Source organism: Bombina bombina, chromosome 4 (genome assembly GCF_027579735.1).
Source record: "Bombina bombina isolate aBomBom1 chromosome 4, aBomBom1.pri, whole genome shotgun sequence".
In the NCBI taxonomy this organism is placed as follows: Eukaryota; Metazoa; Chordata; class Amphibia; order Anura; family Bombinatoridae; genus Bombina; species Bombina bombina.
In genome coordinates, this window is record NC_069502.1 from 1,233,095,092 (window position 1) to 1,233,109,430 (window position 14,339).

Below are 14,339 nucleotides of genomic sequence, written 5' to 3' on the forward strand. Positions count from 1 at the left end.
CTTCTAGTCAAGTCTGAATGGATCCTTAGTCAGGCATTTAGTGAGGTGTAAAAGGGTTCTGAGTCATGCATCTAGTCAGTTCTGAATGGGTTCTTAGTCAGACATCTAGTCAGGTCTGAATGGGTTCTTAGTCAGGCATCTAGTCAGGTCTGAATGGGTTCTTAATCAGGCATCTAATCAGGTCTGAATGGGTTCTTAGTCAGGTTGGAATGGGTTCTTAATCAGGCTTCTAGTCAGGCCTGAATGGGATCTTAGGCAGGCATCTAGTCAGATCTGAATAGGTTCTTTTTCAGGCTTCTAGTCAGGTCTGAATGGGTCCTTATTCAGGCATTTAGTTAGGTTTGAAAGGGTTCTGAGTCATGCATCTAGTCAGTTCTGAATGGGTTCTTAGTCAGGCATATAGTCAGGTCTGAATGGGTTCTTAGTCATGTAGTCAGGTCTGAATGGATTCTTAGTCAGGCATCCAGTCAGGTCCGAATGGGTTCATAGACAGGTATGTAGTCAGGTCTGAATGGATCCAAGTCAGGCATCTAGTCAGAGGTGAATGGGTTCTTAGTAAGGCATCCAGTCAGGTGTGTATGGGCTCTTAGTCAGGCAATTAGTCAGAGATGAATGGGTTCTTAGTCAGACATCTAGTTAAGTCTGAATGGGTTCTTAGTCAGGCATCTAATCAGGTCTGAATCGGTCCTTAGTCAGGCTTATAGTCAGGTCGGAATGGGTTCTTAGTCAGGCTTCTAGTCAGGCCTGAATGGAATCTTAGGCAGGCATCTAGTCAGATCTGAATATGTTCTTTTTCAGGCTTCTAGTCAAGTCTGAATGGATCCTTAGTCAGGCATTTAGTTAGGTGTAAAAGGGTTCTGAGTCATGCATCTAGTCAGTTCTGAATGGGTTCTTAGTCAGACATCTAGTCAGGTCTGAATGGGTTCTTAGTCAGGCATCTAGTCAGGTCTGAATGGGTTCTTAATCAGGCATCTAATCAGGTCTGAATGGGTTCTTAGTCAGGTTGGAAAGGGTTCTTAGTCAGGCTTCTAGTCAGGCCTGAATGGGATCTTAGGCAGGCATCTAGTCAGATCTGAATAGGTTCTTTTTCAGGCTTCTAGTCAGGTCTGAATGGGTCCTTATTCAGGCATTTAGTTAGGTTTGAAAGGGTTCTGAGTCATGCATCTAGTCAGTTCTGAATGGGTTCTTAGTCAGGCATATAGTCAGGTCTGAATGGGTTCTTAGTCAGTCATGTAGTCAGGTCTGAATGGGTTCTTATTCAGGCATCTAGTCAGGTGTGAAGGAGTTCTTAGTCAGGCATCTAGTCAGGTGTGAATGAGTTCTTAGTCAGGCATCTAGTCAGAGGTGAATGGGTTCTTAGTCAGGCAACCAGTCAGGTGTGAATGGGTTCTTAGTCAGGCATCTAGTGAGGTCTGAATGTGTTCTTAGTCAGGCATATAGTCAGGTCTGAATGGGTTCTGAGTCAGTCATCTAGTAAATTCTGAATGGATTCTTAGTCAGGCATCTAGTCAGGTGTGAATGGGTTCTTAGTCAGCTATCTAGTCAGGTGTGAATGGGTTCTTAGTCAGCTATCTAGTCAGGTGTGAATGGGTTCAGGAGGGACAGTTTTGTCTGAAAAGAGGGTGTATAAGCTAAAGCTAAGATAAGATTATTTGTGTATATCTGTTTTTCTTCTCTTTTGTAAATCTAATATTCTTCCTCTATCCTTGTCCAAACTCCTACAATTCAGCCTTTATCTGTAAAAACCTAAGTAACTCAATAGCATCCTAATAGGCCAAATATTTATGTGGTAAATATATATATATTATACATATGTATTGGTGTATATACCTGTATGAATGTATGTATGCATGTATATATACCACTACATATAACTTGCTGAATGTCATTATAAGTAGGATAGTGTCAGAAAAGCAGACATTAGTTAATCCCTTTCTCTAGTGCTGACATTGCTCTTTTGATTTATTGTCAGACATAGTAACTCCTACAGAATAGAATTTGCTTACTTAAACTTTGAATTTTTTTTATTTACTTGATGTAACTATATTTAGGCTTTTATGAGCCCAGCCAGTCATAAAATGGAAATGGAGATCAGGAATGCCCTGTCTCCTGTGTACAAATATCTTGGTCTGGGACTACCGCGCCCCCAGAGAAAACCTTGTATTGTTTCTCTCCATACTGCATTGTGTCTGTCAAGAAACAAACTGTTTCTGACCTGCCGTGGTCTAAAGAGTTATTTCAGTGCAGGGTGAATATCACCAACAGATGAGCTTCTAGAGAAAATCCCAGTAGATTTGCCGATTTCAACAACATGAGGTTATTAGCTTACAATATTCAACAACCTAACCAAGTAGAACATTGAAGAATATAAATAATAACTTTAGTTGGAGCTGTGGGATCTTCAGGATGTTCATTTGTTCCAGTGAAACGTAAAAAATAAATAGCTTTTTAGAAACCAGTAAAAAAATACCTAGACGTGTGCGCATTTTACAAAAGCAATGAAGGCGACACATTCTGCACAGCAATATAGATGGACTGATGCCACCTTCAAAACTGGCTCTAACTTTCATCCACTTTACTTCAAATTGATATTTAATGACTTGTGAAATAACATAACTGTCAACAGTGTTCCCATTTGAGATATGTTTAATTGCTATCCTATGTACAATAGTACATTTTGTATATTATGTTTGTGTTTTTATAGATGTAAGTTTGTACTAAAGACAACACTCATCATTGTATTAATAGATTTAGTAAAAGCTTTATTAGATATACAGGGAAGTGAAGTCATTGCCAGCCAAACATCAGCACAGGAATATGCCAAGTGTGTCATAAAGCAGAAGAAAATACATTAAACAGTTAATGGTTTGAGAGCAGTTTATGATTTACAGAACGTTAATATCACTTGGGTACATATAACCAGTGACACAATGGGGGAGATAGTAAGATTTATCTCCCAGAGTGCCAGGCGACTGGTTGATACTAACGTTTTACAAAGAAAAGGTGCTGAACCTTAGAGTTGCAAGCTTAGCTCCATAGAACATAAATGGGTTTGCATCCGTTAGCCTTTAAAGGGACATGAAACCCACTTTTTTATTTCATGATTTAGATAGAGCATGCAATTTTAAACAACTTTCTAATTTACTTCTATTATCTAATTTGCTTCATACTCTTGAAATACTTTGCTGAAAAGCATATCTAGATAGGCTCAGTAGCTGCTGATTGGTTTCTGCACATAGATGCCTCATGCGATTGTCTCACCCATGTGAATCTAAATAATGAAACAAATTAGATAATAGAAGTAAATTGGAATGTTGTTTAAAATTGTAATTTCTACTTTAATAATGAAATAATTTTTGGGGTTTAGTGTCCCTTTAAAGGTCCCTTTAAGGAATGGCAGAGTTGCTTGTTTCATTAGGAGGGCACCTACTGTAGCACAACTTCAAATATTAAAACTTTACATTGGGGTAGATTACAAGTGGCATGCAAGCATTATTGTCTTTTTGCGCATATCGGAAAAAGTGCACATATTACCATTAGAAAGCAAACGTGATCACAAGAGTGCAATCGCATTTTACGCTCGTTGGGTTAGTGCGACTGAAGGCCTTGCATAAAATGTAGTGCATGGCCATGTACCATATTCCTTTGAATCCTTATAAATATTTTGTAGTAATATTTGTCTAATTTTTATCAGATAGTGTTTGTATGAAAGTAAATGTTTATTTGAATATATTTATGTCGTGTTTGTGCAACTTTTATTTTATCCCTTTACATGAGGTCTTGAGTCACGCTAGCCCGGCACACGTTAAATTAGACTGTGCTCGAGCGAAAGGGTTTACTTGGAACACGCACACACACTAACATGGCCGTGATATTGCTATATCATGCGCACAATAAATCTAGAGCACCACAGTTTATAAAATATAAATGAATAGAGCTTTAATGAATTTACACCGTCTGTAAACAAATACACCTCTAAAGTTTAGACTGCGGCAATTTCAGAGTCTGTTCCACACGCACAATATAGCAGAATTATCTCAATTTGTCTTAAAAGCCTTACAAATATCTCAAAAAGTCAGTTTGGGATTTAATCTAGTGCCTTTAAAGGGATATAATACTCATATAACTGTAAGCTGACAAGAAATTATCCCCTGCACATGTTTATGTAACAAATATATTTTACCTCAAAATGTCTTCAGCTCACAGGCGTAAGTGCTCTATGAACTTATACTTCAGCTACTGTTCAGCTGCAAGGAACAGCAGACAATCAGCTTCATCAGTGCTGAGCTCATGCTTTACTTTACAGCGATCTCATGACATTTCATAGTAAACATCCTTAAACAGAAAACATGACTGTGCCTGCACATGCCAGATGCACAGTCCCTTGTAAGTCCTGGGACAAGCATCCTGATTTGCTTCTTAAATGGACAGTATACTCCAAAATTGTGATTGGGTAATAAAGGTATTATCTATATTTTTAAACAGTCCCCAGCTTTGTAAAACCAACACAGTTATCTAAGCCTCTGCAGACTGCCCCCTTATCTCAGGGCTGTTTACGACTTGTATTTTAGCCAGTCAGTGGGGTCTCATTTGTAACTCCACAGCAGTGAGCACAATGTTATATACATGCCACACATTAACTAGCTTAGTCTTGCTGTGTAAAGTAAATTAATATAACATTTTTGGTTGTGCAAAGCTGGGGAATGGGTAGCAAAGGCTTTATCTATCTTTTTAAACAATACCATTTTTGGAGCAGACTGTCCCTTTAAAGTCCCTTTACAATGGGATGTGGCTACTGGGGAAATATTGAGGTGAAATGTCTTCCTTTTTTATATAGAGAGGTTCAGGTGATATTTTCTAGTCAGATTTTTAGAGCTATGCAGCGCAGCGGCATCAGTTTCATTTGCTTTAACATTTGGGTAGCATGTCCCTTTAAGGGTTGAATTCCATAAATTGGTCTTGAAAACCTGTTGAAAAATATCAAGAAAATTGATTATTCTTTTAGTAGATTGTGATACCTTTTAATGGACCAACGAAATCATGGTTGTTGGTTTTTTTTTTATTCCATAAGCTTTCAAGACCTCACAGGTGTAAAATTGCAGCTCCTTGTAACAAATTGAGCTATTTTTGTCAAGGAGAAAAGCCCCAAATCTACTGAAAACCCAATAAAAACAAATCAGTGAATGGATTGTGATCAGTGTATTATCTGACTGCAATTTCATTTTTGCTACACTTTACACCATGCACAGACCAGATGGGCCTCTGGTTTCAGACTTTGTTTACTATATAGGCAGGATTGCTATTAATATACATTTAGCAGGCAACTGCTGTCTTGTAAGGCTGACTATGACTTTATTTGTCTTTATAGAGACTCAGAATCACATGTATTCTGTTTGATAAGAAAAAATATCTATAGGGTCTTATCAATTAGTTGATTGTAATTGCAACCTGACTAGATAATATAAATGTATAGGATTTATTTTGTAAAAATTAAAAAATCACCAACAGTTTCCTATTTCTCTACATATTTCTTCATTGGGTTTTCCTTCCACTCTGGCAGAGCTGACAATTTATCAGAAGTAGCAGCTGTTATCGGAAATCCCCACATCTTAAAGAAAGGAACCAGGTTCTTCTTCACCTTCTGAGAAAACAACTCGACCCACAGATTCCTCTTGTACTCGTCTGTATTCTCATATTTTATTTTCTGGTAGTCACCAAACAGCTCTATGAACGGTTTCCATCCAAAGGCTTCCTGCAGCTTAGGGTCCCAAACACACAAAAGTGATAGTTAGATACCTGACATTGGGGGGTCACTATTTATAGACATGAGCACCATATAAGAGAGAGATAAAGTCCCTACAGTGAGAGATGCACAGACTTATCTATTGGGTACCTAGCACAACTCTCCCTAGTGACAATCAGTCTTCTAATTTCACTGAGATCTCTCCAGTTCCCGCACACTCTCATTGTATTTAATGAACCGTTACGGCTCTATGGAATTTGGTGGAACTAAACAAATAAATGATAATAATAATAATGTTATTTTATTCACTGGATTCACTGAAACTCACTCATGTCTCCATACTTAATGAATACGCTTTACTTTGATTTCCTCCATTTGAAATGATTGTTTTGCTGGTGAGCTATAGTGAATCAGCTGTACAGAATAACAGACAGACAGGTGACCCTACAGAGGCTGAGGGAGCTTTAAATAATAAGCTAAAAAAATCAAACATAAAATGGTGAGAGGCGGACGAGACCTGGAAAACTGTAGAACACAAAAATTTTAACTTATTTAGCAAAAATATTATTGTCTCTGTTTTCATTTAGTGCCCTCAGAATAAAATCCTAAACCCATTGTAAGATTCATATAAAAGGTAAAGGGTACAAGGGCCACTCTTCTAGACGATGCCTTCTGATGCCTGTGGGCGCCTGTTTTTGTGGGATTGTGGATGTCTAGGCTTTGTCTGTGCATGTGGGTGCTGACTGCTTGTGCATGCCTTTAGAAAAAGAAAGAAAAGAGGTGCACAAGGCACTACTCAAGTGATAGATTTATTGACAAATGTTACACACGCAAGTATAATTATACTTACTAGAACGATAAAACAAGCAAGCAATCAAAAAGGGCATTCAGTGTTCACTATCCCTTGTCACACACCGGCAAAGATGGAGTGCCTTCTTTAGCCCAAACTATCTGCTACATGTAAGGTGTTCCAGATCCTTTACCCGGCTGTTGTATGGCTTATATGGACAAGGTTAGTCTGTGGTACACAAACGAATCTCCCAGTAGTATGAATCACAGCCTTACGCGTTTCTCCCGATCTACGGTCGGGCTTCCTCAAGAGGTTTTTAAAAGAACCAGTGTCTCTGAATTTGCGCCTTTTCCTTTTAAAGGCAAACTGGCCAATCCCGGTATGGGTGTGTGCCTCCTGGCCAATCCTGTTAAGGGGTGTGTGTTCTTAAGTCCGTGGTAAGATTTTAATGACCAGTTCATCTCTGTATAAATTACATGCATGTGAAACTGACGAGCAAAATGCACAAACATAGTTTCAGAATGACAGACCACCAATTTAGTTCTGTTCACATTACTCTGCAATTCTAGCATAATCGCTTATAGCATATGTATTCTCTCGCCAGCACTGATGGAAACCTAGCAGCATAAAACACTATGAGCATATCTTAAAAGATAATAATAACAAAAACATTGTGATACTTTTTATATAAAAAGAATCATTTGTATAATATACATATGGTAATTATGCTAGTACCAATATTGACCCTAATAGAAACATTGTAATAATTTAGCTAAGAAAAGCCAACTTCGTGTGCTAATAGCTTTTCTAGTGTACATAAAATATTTAATCGTGAAGTGCTTACTCCAAGGAGCCTTATATATTTGTATCTATTAAATGTTTTTATATCTATACTTCATAGTTTTATTGTGCTTATTGTAACAATAAAATGTATGGGAATTTGATACTATATCCCACAGTATTCTAAAAAAATATTAAAAAAACGAGAAACGCGTAAGGCTGTGATTCATACCACCGGGAGCTTCATTTGTGTACCACAGACTAACCTTGTCCATGTAAGCCATACAACAGCTGGGTAAAGGATCTGGAACACCTTACCTGTAGCAGATAGTTTGGGCTAAAGAAGGCACTCCATCTTTGCCAGTGTGTGACAAGGGATAGTGAACACTGAATGCCCCTTTTGATTGCTTGTTTTTGTTTTAACGTTCTAGTAAGTATAATTATACTTGTGTGTGTAACATTTGTCAATAAATCTATCACTTGAGTCGTGCCTTGCGTGCCTCTTTTCTTTCTTTTTCTATATGCTACATATCGGGAGCTAAGGCTTGTGGAAATCCTGGCTGAAACAAGGCAGCACTCCTCCGGCAGTCTGACCCAACCCACAGTGAAAGCAACATACCTCTAACTGGAAATGACACTGATTACATTTTGGGTTGTAAACAATTAGTACATTGTTTCCCAGAAAAACATTATAAGGTACTGTGAACTTTTAACTGTTTTATCAATTTCTCGGTGAATCGGCAATAATATCTGATGCATTTGATCTGTTTTAAAGTTTTAATGGTTTAATGCTTTAATGCAATTTAGAACTCACAAGTGTGCTAGTGAGGGGATAAAATTTCATTGCAACATATAAATCGCGGCAGATACTATAAAATCAACATATTTGTAACATAGTATATACATTGCCTAATTTAGGAACATTTTCTTAAGAGTAATCAGAATATTATTATTATATAAACTATTAATTTTGGTAAAGACAGCGCAACAAATTTCCCGTATTTCTCTTTGTGCATGCCTTTGTGTGTTTTCTCTGATAGGGATGACAAGTGCTCACGTGCCTGCTATTTTAAATAATTTTGAATACACAGAGGCCTATTTATTAAATGTCTGTCGGACCTGATCCGATAGTGCGGATCAGGTCCGACAGACATCGCTGAATGCGGAGAGCAATACGCTCTCCGTATTCAGCATTATTGCACCAGCAGCTCTTGTGAGCTGCTGGCCCAACGCCGCCCCCGGCAGACTCGCGGCCAATGGGCAGTCAGCAGGGGGTGTCAATCAACCCGGTCGTACTTGATCGGGTTGAATTCCAGCGATTCCTGTCCGCCTCATCAGAGCAGGCAGACAGGGTTATGGAGCAGCTGTCTTTGTACCGCTGATTCATAACTGCTGTTAATGGCGAGCCTGCAGGAGCTTGATAGATTGGCTCCACAGTCTAATGAGCAATAAGTGGTTATTCTTTAAAAAAAAAAAACTGTTCACATTTAAATAAAGTACATTTGACTTACTATGTAATGACAACCTATTGACAAAATACAGTAACAGAAGGGTGTTACAAACTGTAAATAAAACAAGTATTTTAGTTCAGTTTGAGGTATGGTTCAATAACAAAAAGGGGAGGGAGATTAGCCTGCTCTGCCTATGCCCTGCTCTGCCCTGCCTATGCTCTGCTCTGCCCTGCCTATGTCCCTGCCTATGCTCTGCCTATGCCCTGCTCTGCCCTGCCTATGCCCCTGCCTATGCTCTGCCTATGCCCTGCTCTGCCCTGCCTATGCTCTGCCTATGCCCTGCTCTGCCCTGCCTATGCCCCTGCCTATGCTCTGCCTATGCCCTGCTCTGCCCTGCCTATGCCCCTGCCTATGCCCCTGCCTATGCTCTGCCTATGCTCTGCCTATGCCCTGCTCTGCCCTGCCTATGCTCTGCCTAGGCCCTGCTCTGCCTATGCCCTGCTCTGCCCTGCCTATGCCCCTGCCTATGCCCTGCTCTGCCCTGCCTATGCCCCTGCCTATGCTCTGCCTATGCCCTGCTCTGCCCTGCCTATGCTCTGCCTATGCCCTGCTCTGCCCTGCCTATGCCCCTGCCTATGCTCTGCCTATGCCCCTGCCTATGCCTATGCCCCTATTGTTTGTTTCAGTCCATCCCTAAGATCCATTATTTAGTATGGGACAAAGCTCCTGTGAGGTTTCACCTCTTTTCTTTATAAATCTCACTGTTGTCTGCGATGTGGGTTTCGTCAAGTATAATCTCACCGTGACCTGTATTGAGTATAGCTCAGTATTATTAATTGGATGCTGCCATTTAGATTTCATAGCTATTTGTTATCTGAATGAATCTACAATAAATTCACTATAATGTGTGTATACAGTAGTGGGATCATTGTGACAGTCAGGACAAAATCAACTCTACAACAACTTACCTGAAGGTAGGTTTCCAGAGCAACAAACAATTTCCATTCTTTAATGTTGGCTCCATCTTTAAGATAGTCCTTAATCCTCTGTTCTCTGCGTGATGGGTTTAGTTGGCGATGAGCTGTCTCCCAGGATACTTTGACCACCTTCTCATGAACATACACTGACCACAGATTGTTGGAGCTCTCGTTTGTTCCTTCCCAATTCCAGCCACTCTTCTGCTGATTATGACCTAGTTCATGAATTATTCCCCAGGTCCCAAAATCCTTTATTTTCTTTAAATCCAAAAGAGTGTTCATATCTGCATGTGTCATCACTATTGGGTAACCACTGTGCATAGAACCTGCAAGAACAGGTATCAGGTCAGCATGAGAACATGTAGACAAACATTATATATATATATATATATATATATATACACATATACATACATACATATACATACATATATATATATATATATATATATATATATATTTATTTATACACACACACACATATATATATATACACACAACCATACACATATTTAGACATGTAATATAACCCCTTCCTGTCAAAAACCTTATATACCATATACCTTTTAACCCTTATAAAAAAATATAAAATATTATTAATAAAAAATTAGGCCTTTAGGAGGAGGCAGGGGTTCTGACTCTAATGCAGGCTACAAGGCCACCTTTTAAAATCTTGTCATACACGTCCAGAAAAGGCCCGCACCCAATGTCATGTAGGGGGACAGACCTTGGGTGGTTTATCCTCGTACTCAGAACCTTTTAAAGAGAAACCTTTGGTCACAGTTGTCCTTTCCTGGGTGGACTCTTCCATAGTCACCCAGGATCTTGTAGATTCCGGTGCTGTGGGCTATTTTATTGACAGTGCTTTTGTATCGCAGCACTCCATTCCTGTACAGCCTTGGTTCGCTCCACTTGCTATTGAGGCCATTGATGGTAGGCCCCTTGAGCCCACACTCGTTACTCACGAAACTGCTCCATCATGACTGTTGGGGCTCTCCATTTTGAAACTCTCCAGTTCCAGGTTATAACCTGTCTGCATTTTTCAGCTGTTCCCGGGTTATCCATGGCTCCAAAAGCACAATCCCAGTCTCGAATCGCATAGGCCCAAAATATTGTCATGGTCCCCACAATGTATTTCCACTTGTCTCCGGAAAACAGTCAAAGTCTTGTGCAGTTCTTCGGTATCTCGATTGCCTGAGGAGTACCTAGAGTTCCAAGACATTTTTGACAAAGTGCGTGCCAGTACATAGCCTCCTCACCGGTCTTACGATTGTTCCATAGACCTGCAACCCGGACCCATTCCTCCTCTGGGACAGGTTTAATAGTGCTATGAAGGAGTATGTTGCTGATGCCCTATTGTGGGGAATAATCTGCAAATCCTGCTCTCCAGCAGGAGCTGGCTTCTTCTTCGTGAAGAAGAAGGGTGGCACGTTAAGACCATGGGGCCGAATTATCAAGCTCCGTATGGAGCTTGATGCCCCTGTTTCCGCGCAAACAGCAATTATGAATCCTATATGATCAGAAAAAATATATTCCCAAATGATACATGCCAATAAGAAGATGCTTACATTATGCTTACAATATGAAGCTACTTAAGCTTGTTCTTTTATTTTATGTTTTAATAAATTTAAAACTGTCATTTGTGACCCATAAATCACATGAGTATCCCAGATGTATTTCCTTTTTATCTGCTCTTTTTTTTTTTTTCTCTTCCCTTTCCCTCTCTCTCTCCCTCCCGTTTTCTCCGTGTTGCGCCCCTGTCTATCCCCCCTGCCACCCGATCTCCTGGGCACTTTCTAGTAAAGAAAGGGAGGAAAGAGGGAGAAAAGAAATTTAGTATTTATTCCTTCTAGATATTCTAGAATCCTATTTTAATGAAATCCAAACTTAATCTAGCAACATGGAATGTCGGCGGTATCACATCACCCCAAAAACGGAAAAAAAATATTTCTCAATTAAATAGATAAAAGCCAGACATAGTGTTTTTGCAGGAGACACATTTACAAGAAACCGAACTCGGTAAACTTAAAGTTGGATGGATAGGTGCAGTAGTAGGTACCCCATATAAACGCAGGAAAAAGGGTGTGGCAATCCTTTTTAATAAAAAATTGCAATATAATATTCTAAGTTCCGTATTAGACCCAGATGAAAGATTTCTTATTATGCAGGTAATGATAGAAGGCATGCTCTTCAATTTCTGTAATATTTATGCCCCTAACAATCTGGATGAAAATTTCTGGGACAACCTCCAGAGGAAACTATTGCATCTTTATTCAAAAAATCTTATTATCGCAGGGGACTTTAATTTAACTGTGTATCCGACCTTAGATAGGCTCAAACCTTCACTGAATAAAAATAGCAAACAGGAGTCTAAAATTTTCAAAAACTTTATTAGATTACTTCACATTAAGGATATATGGCGTATCCATAACCCAGACGTAAGACGCTTTTCATGCGAGTCCAAATCCCATCAAACAATGTCTAGAATAGACTACTTTTTTGTTTCTGAAAATATGCTAAGCTTAGACATGACTACAGATATTAAGGAAATAGTTATATTGGATCATGCGATTCTAACCCTATCTATCACATTAAAGCAGTTCCAGCTCCCTACTAATAATAGACTTTTTTTTCCAAGATATTTGGCAGACAATGTTAAATTTAAAGCATGGCTGAAAATAAAATGGAAAGAGTTTTTTTATATAAATGTCTCCCCGTGTATACACGTTGAAACATTATGGGAATCATTCAAGGCTGTAATTAGGGGAGAGATAAAAGCATATTTAGTCATCCAAAAAAGGAAAAGTATAATGCAGGACAATCAACTCACTAATCAGTTACGTAATGCTTATAATATGTACATTAGTGACCCATCAAGAAAAGTCTGGGAGTTGTATCAAGTCGCAAAAAAAGAAAGAGAAATCATTCTAACACAAAAAGCTGCTCAAGATACACTTAGATCTAGGTTCTTTTATTACAGACATGGAGGGAAAGCAGGGAAATTCCTGGCTAACCTAACTAAATCAAAAGAAAAGAAATGCATGATTGAAGCTCTTAAGTCTACGTCAGGTAGAACTGTTAAAAGTGAGGATATTGCCAGTTCAGTTACAACTTATTCCCAAGACCTTTACTCAGAAGAGAAAATAGATATACTGATTAAAAAAAATTTTGGCACAAGATTAAAACACCTAAAATATCGGAAGACCAAAGAGAGATGTTGAACGCTCCAATTACCTCCAATGAAGTATTAAATGCAATAAAGAAAGCAACATCTAATAAAGCTGCTGGGCCTGACCAGCTCCCTATAGAATTGTATAAAATATTGTCAGATGATATTGTCCAAACTCTGGTCTCTCTCTTTAACAGTTATTATTTGGATAAGAAACCATGCTCTAGATATTTTGCCGCATCACAAATAGTTCTTATCCTTAAAAAGGGTAAGGACAAAGAGCAGATATCCTCATACAGACCGATATCACTTCTTAATTGCGATTACAAGATCCTGATGAGTATTATTGCTGAACGTTTAAAAAATTTCATTGGGCCGTTGATACACAAGGACCAGGTTGGTTTTATGCCAGGTAGAATTGCTACACGGAATTTACGGAAACTACAACTAATTCTAAATCAATTCTAGCTGCATAAAAATCCAACATCGGATGCTGCCCTAATATCAATCGATGCAGAAAAAGCCTTTGCCTCCATCTCTTGGGATCATCTCTTTACAGCTCTCCCAAGATTTGGAGTCGAGGGAGCATTTGTCGATTTCATTCAGGCAACTTATAAATCCTCAAGCTCATCTGTCTTGGTCAACGGCACCCCCACCGCATACTTTTCATTAAATAAAGGTGTCCGACAGGGTTGTCCACTATCCCCTTATCTTTTTAACTTGGCATTAGAACCACTTGTAATATTTATAAGGAAAGAGATTGAAGGGATTAATCTGGGACACAGAAAAGTCACTACACTTCTATATGCTGATGACTTACTAGTCCTGATGGCTAAGACTGTTAAAGGTCCAGTCAACACAGTAGATTTGCATAATCAACAAATGCAAGATAACAAGACAATGCAATAGCACTTAGTCTGAACTTCAAATGAATAGTAGATTTTTTTTCTGACAAAATCTAAAAGTTATGTATTTTTCCACTCCCACTGTACCATGTGACAGCCATCAGCCAATCACAAATGCATACACGTACCATGTGACAGCCATCAGCCATTCACAAATGCATACACACTTATTCTTGCACATGGTCAGTAGGAGCTGGTGACTCAAAAAGTTAAAATATAAACAGAATGTGCACATTTTGTTAATGAAAGTAAATTGGAAAGTTGTTTAAAATGGCATGCTCTATCTGAATAATGAAAGTTTAATTTTAAATGAGTGTCCCTTTAATTATATCCCATTACCAATTCAAATCCTCCAAGAATTCAGTGCATTCTCGGGTTACAAAGTCAACACTCACAAATCAGAAATTTTTTGGTTATGTAAAAATAAAGAATCATATCAGCAACACCATTTTAAAGAAGCTAAATCTAACTTTGTCTACCTGGGGATTAAACTTTCCAAAAATTATAATGAATGGTATAAACTT

At 38.7% G+C, this 14,339-nt stretch overlaps 1 protein-coding gene across 1 annotated transcript in view; it reads right to left on the minus strand.

Moving 5' to 3' along the window:
- Positions 1-2,736: 2,736 nt before the first annotated feature.
- The window catches only part of LOC128658289 (TRPM8 channel-associated factor 2-like), a gene marked incomplete at its 5' end in the record, with an annotated part of 107,010 nt that continues 95,407 nt past the window's right edge, over positions 2,737-14,339 (minus strand). Inside the window, 2 exons of the mRNA XM_053712823.1 lie at positions 2,737-5,758; positions 9,733-10,067. Of these exons, the coding sequence (XP_053568798.1) occupies positions 5,513-5,758; positions 9,733-10,067 (581 nt within the window). The remainder of the gene's footprint in view (positions 5,759-9,732; positions 10,068-14,339) is intronic.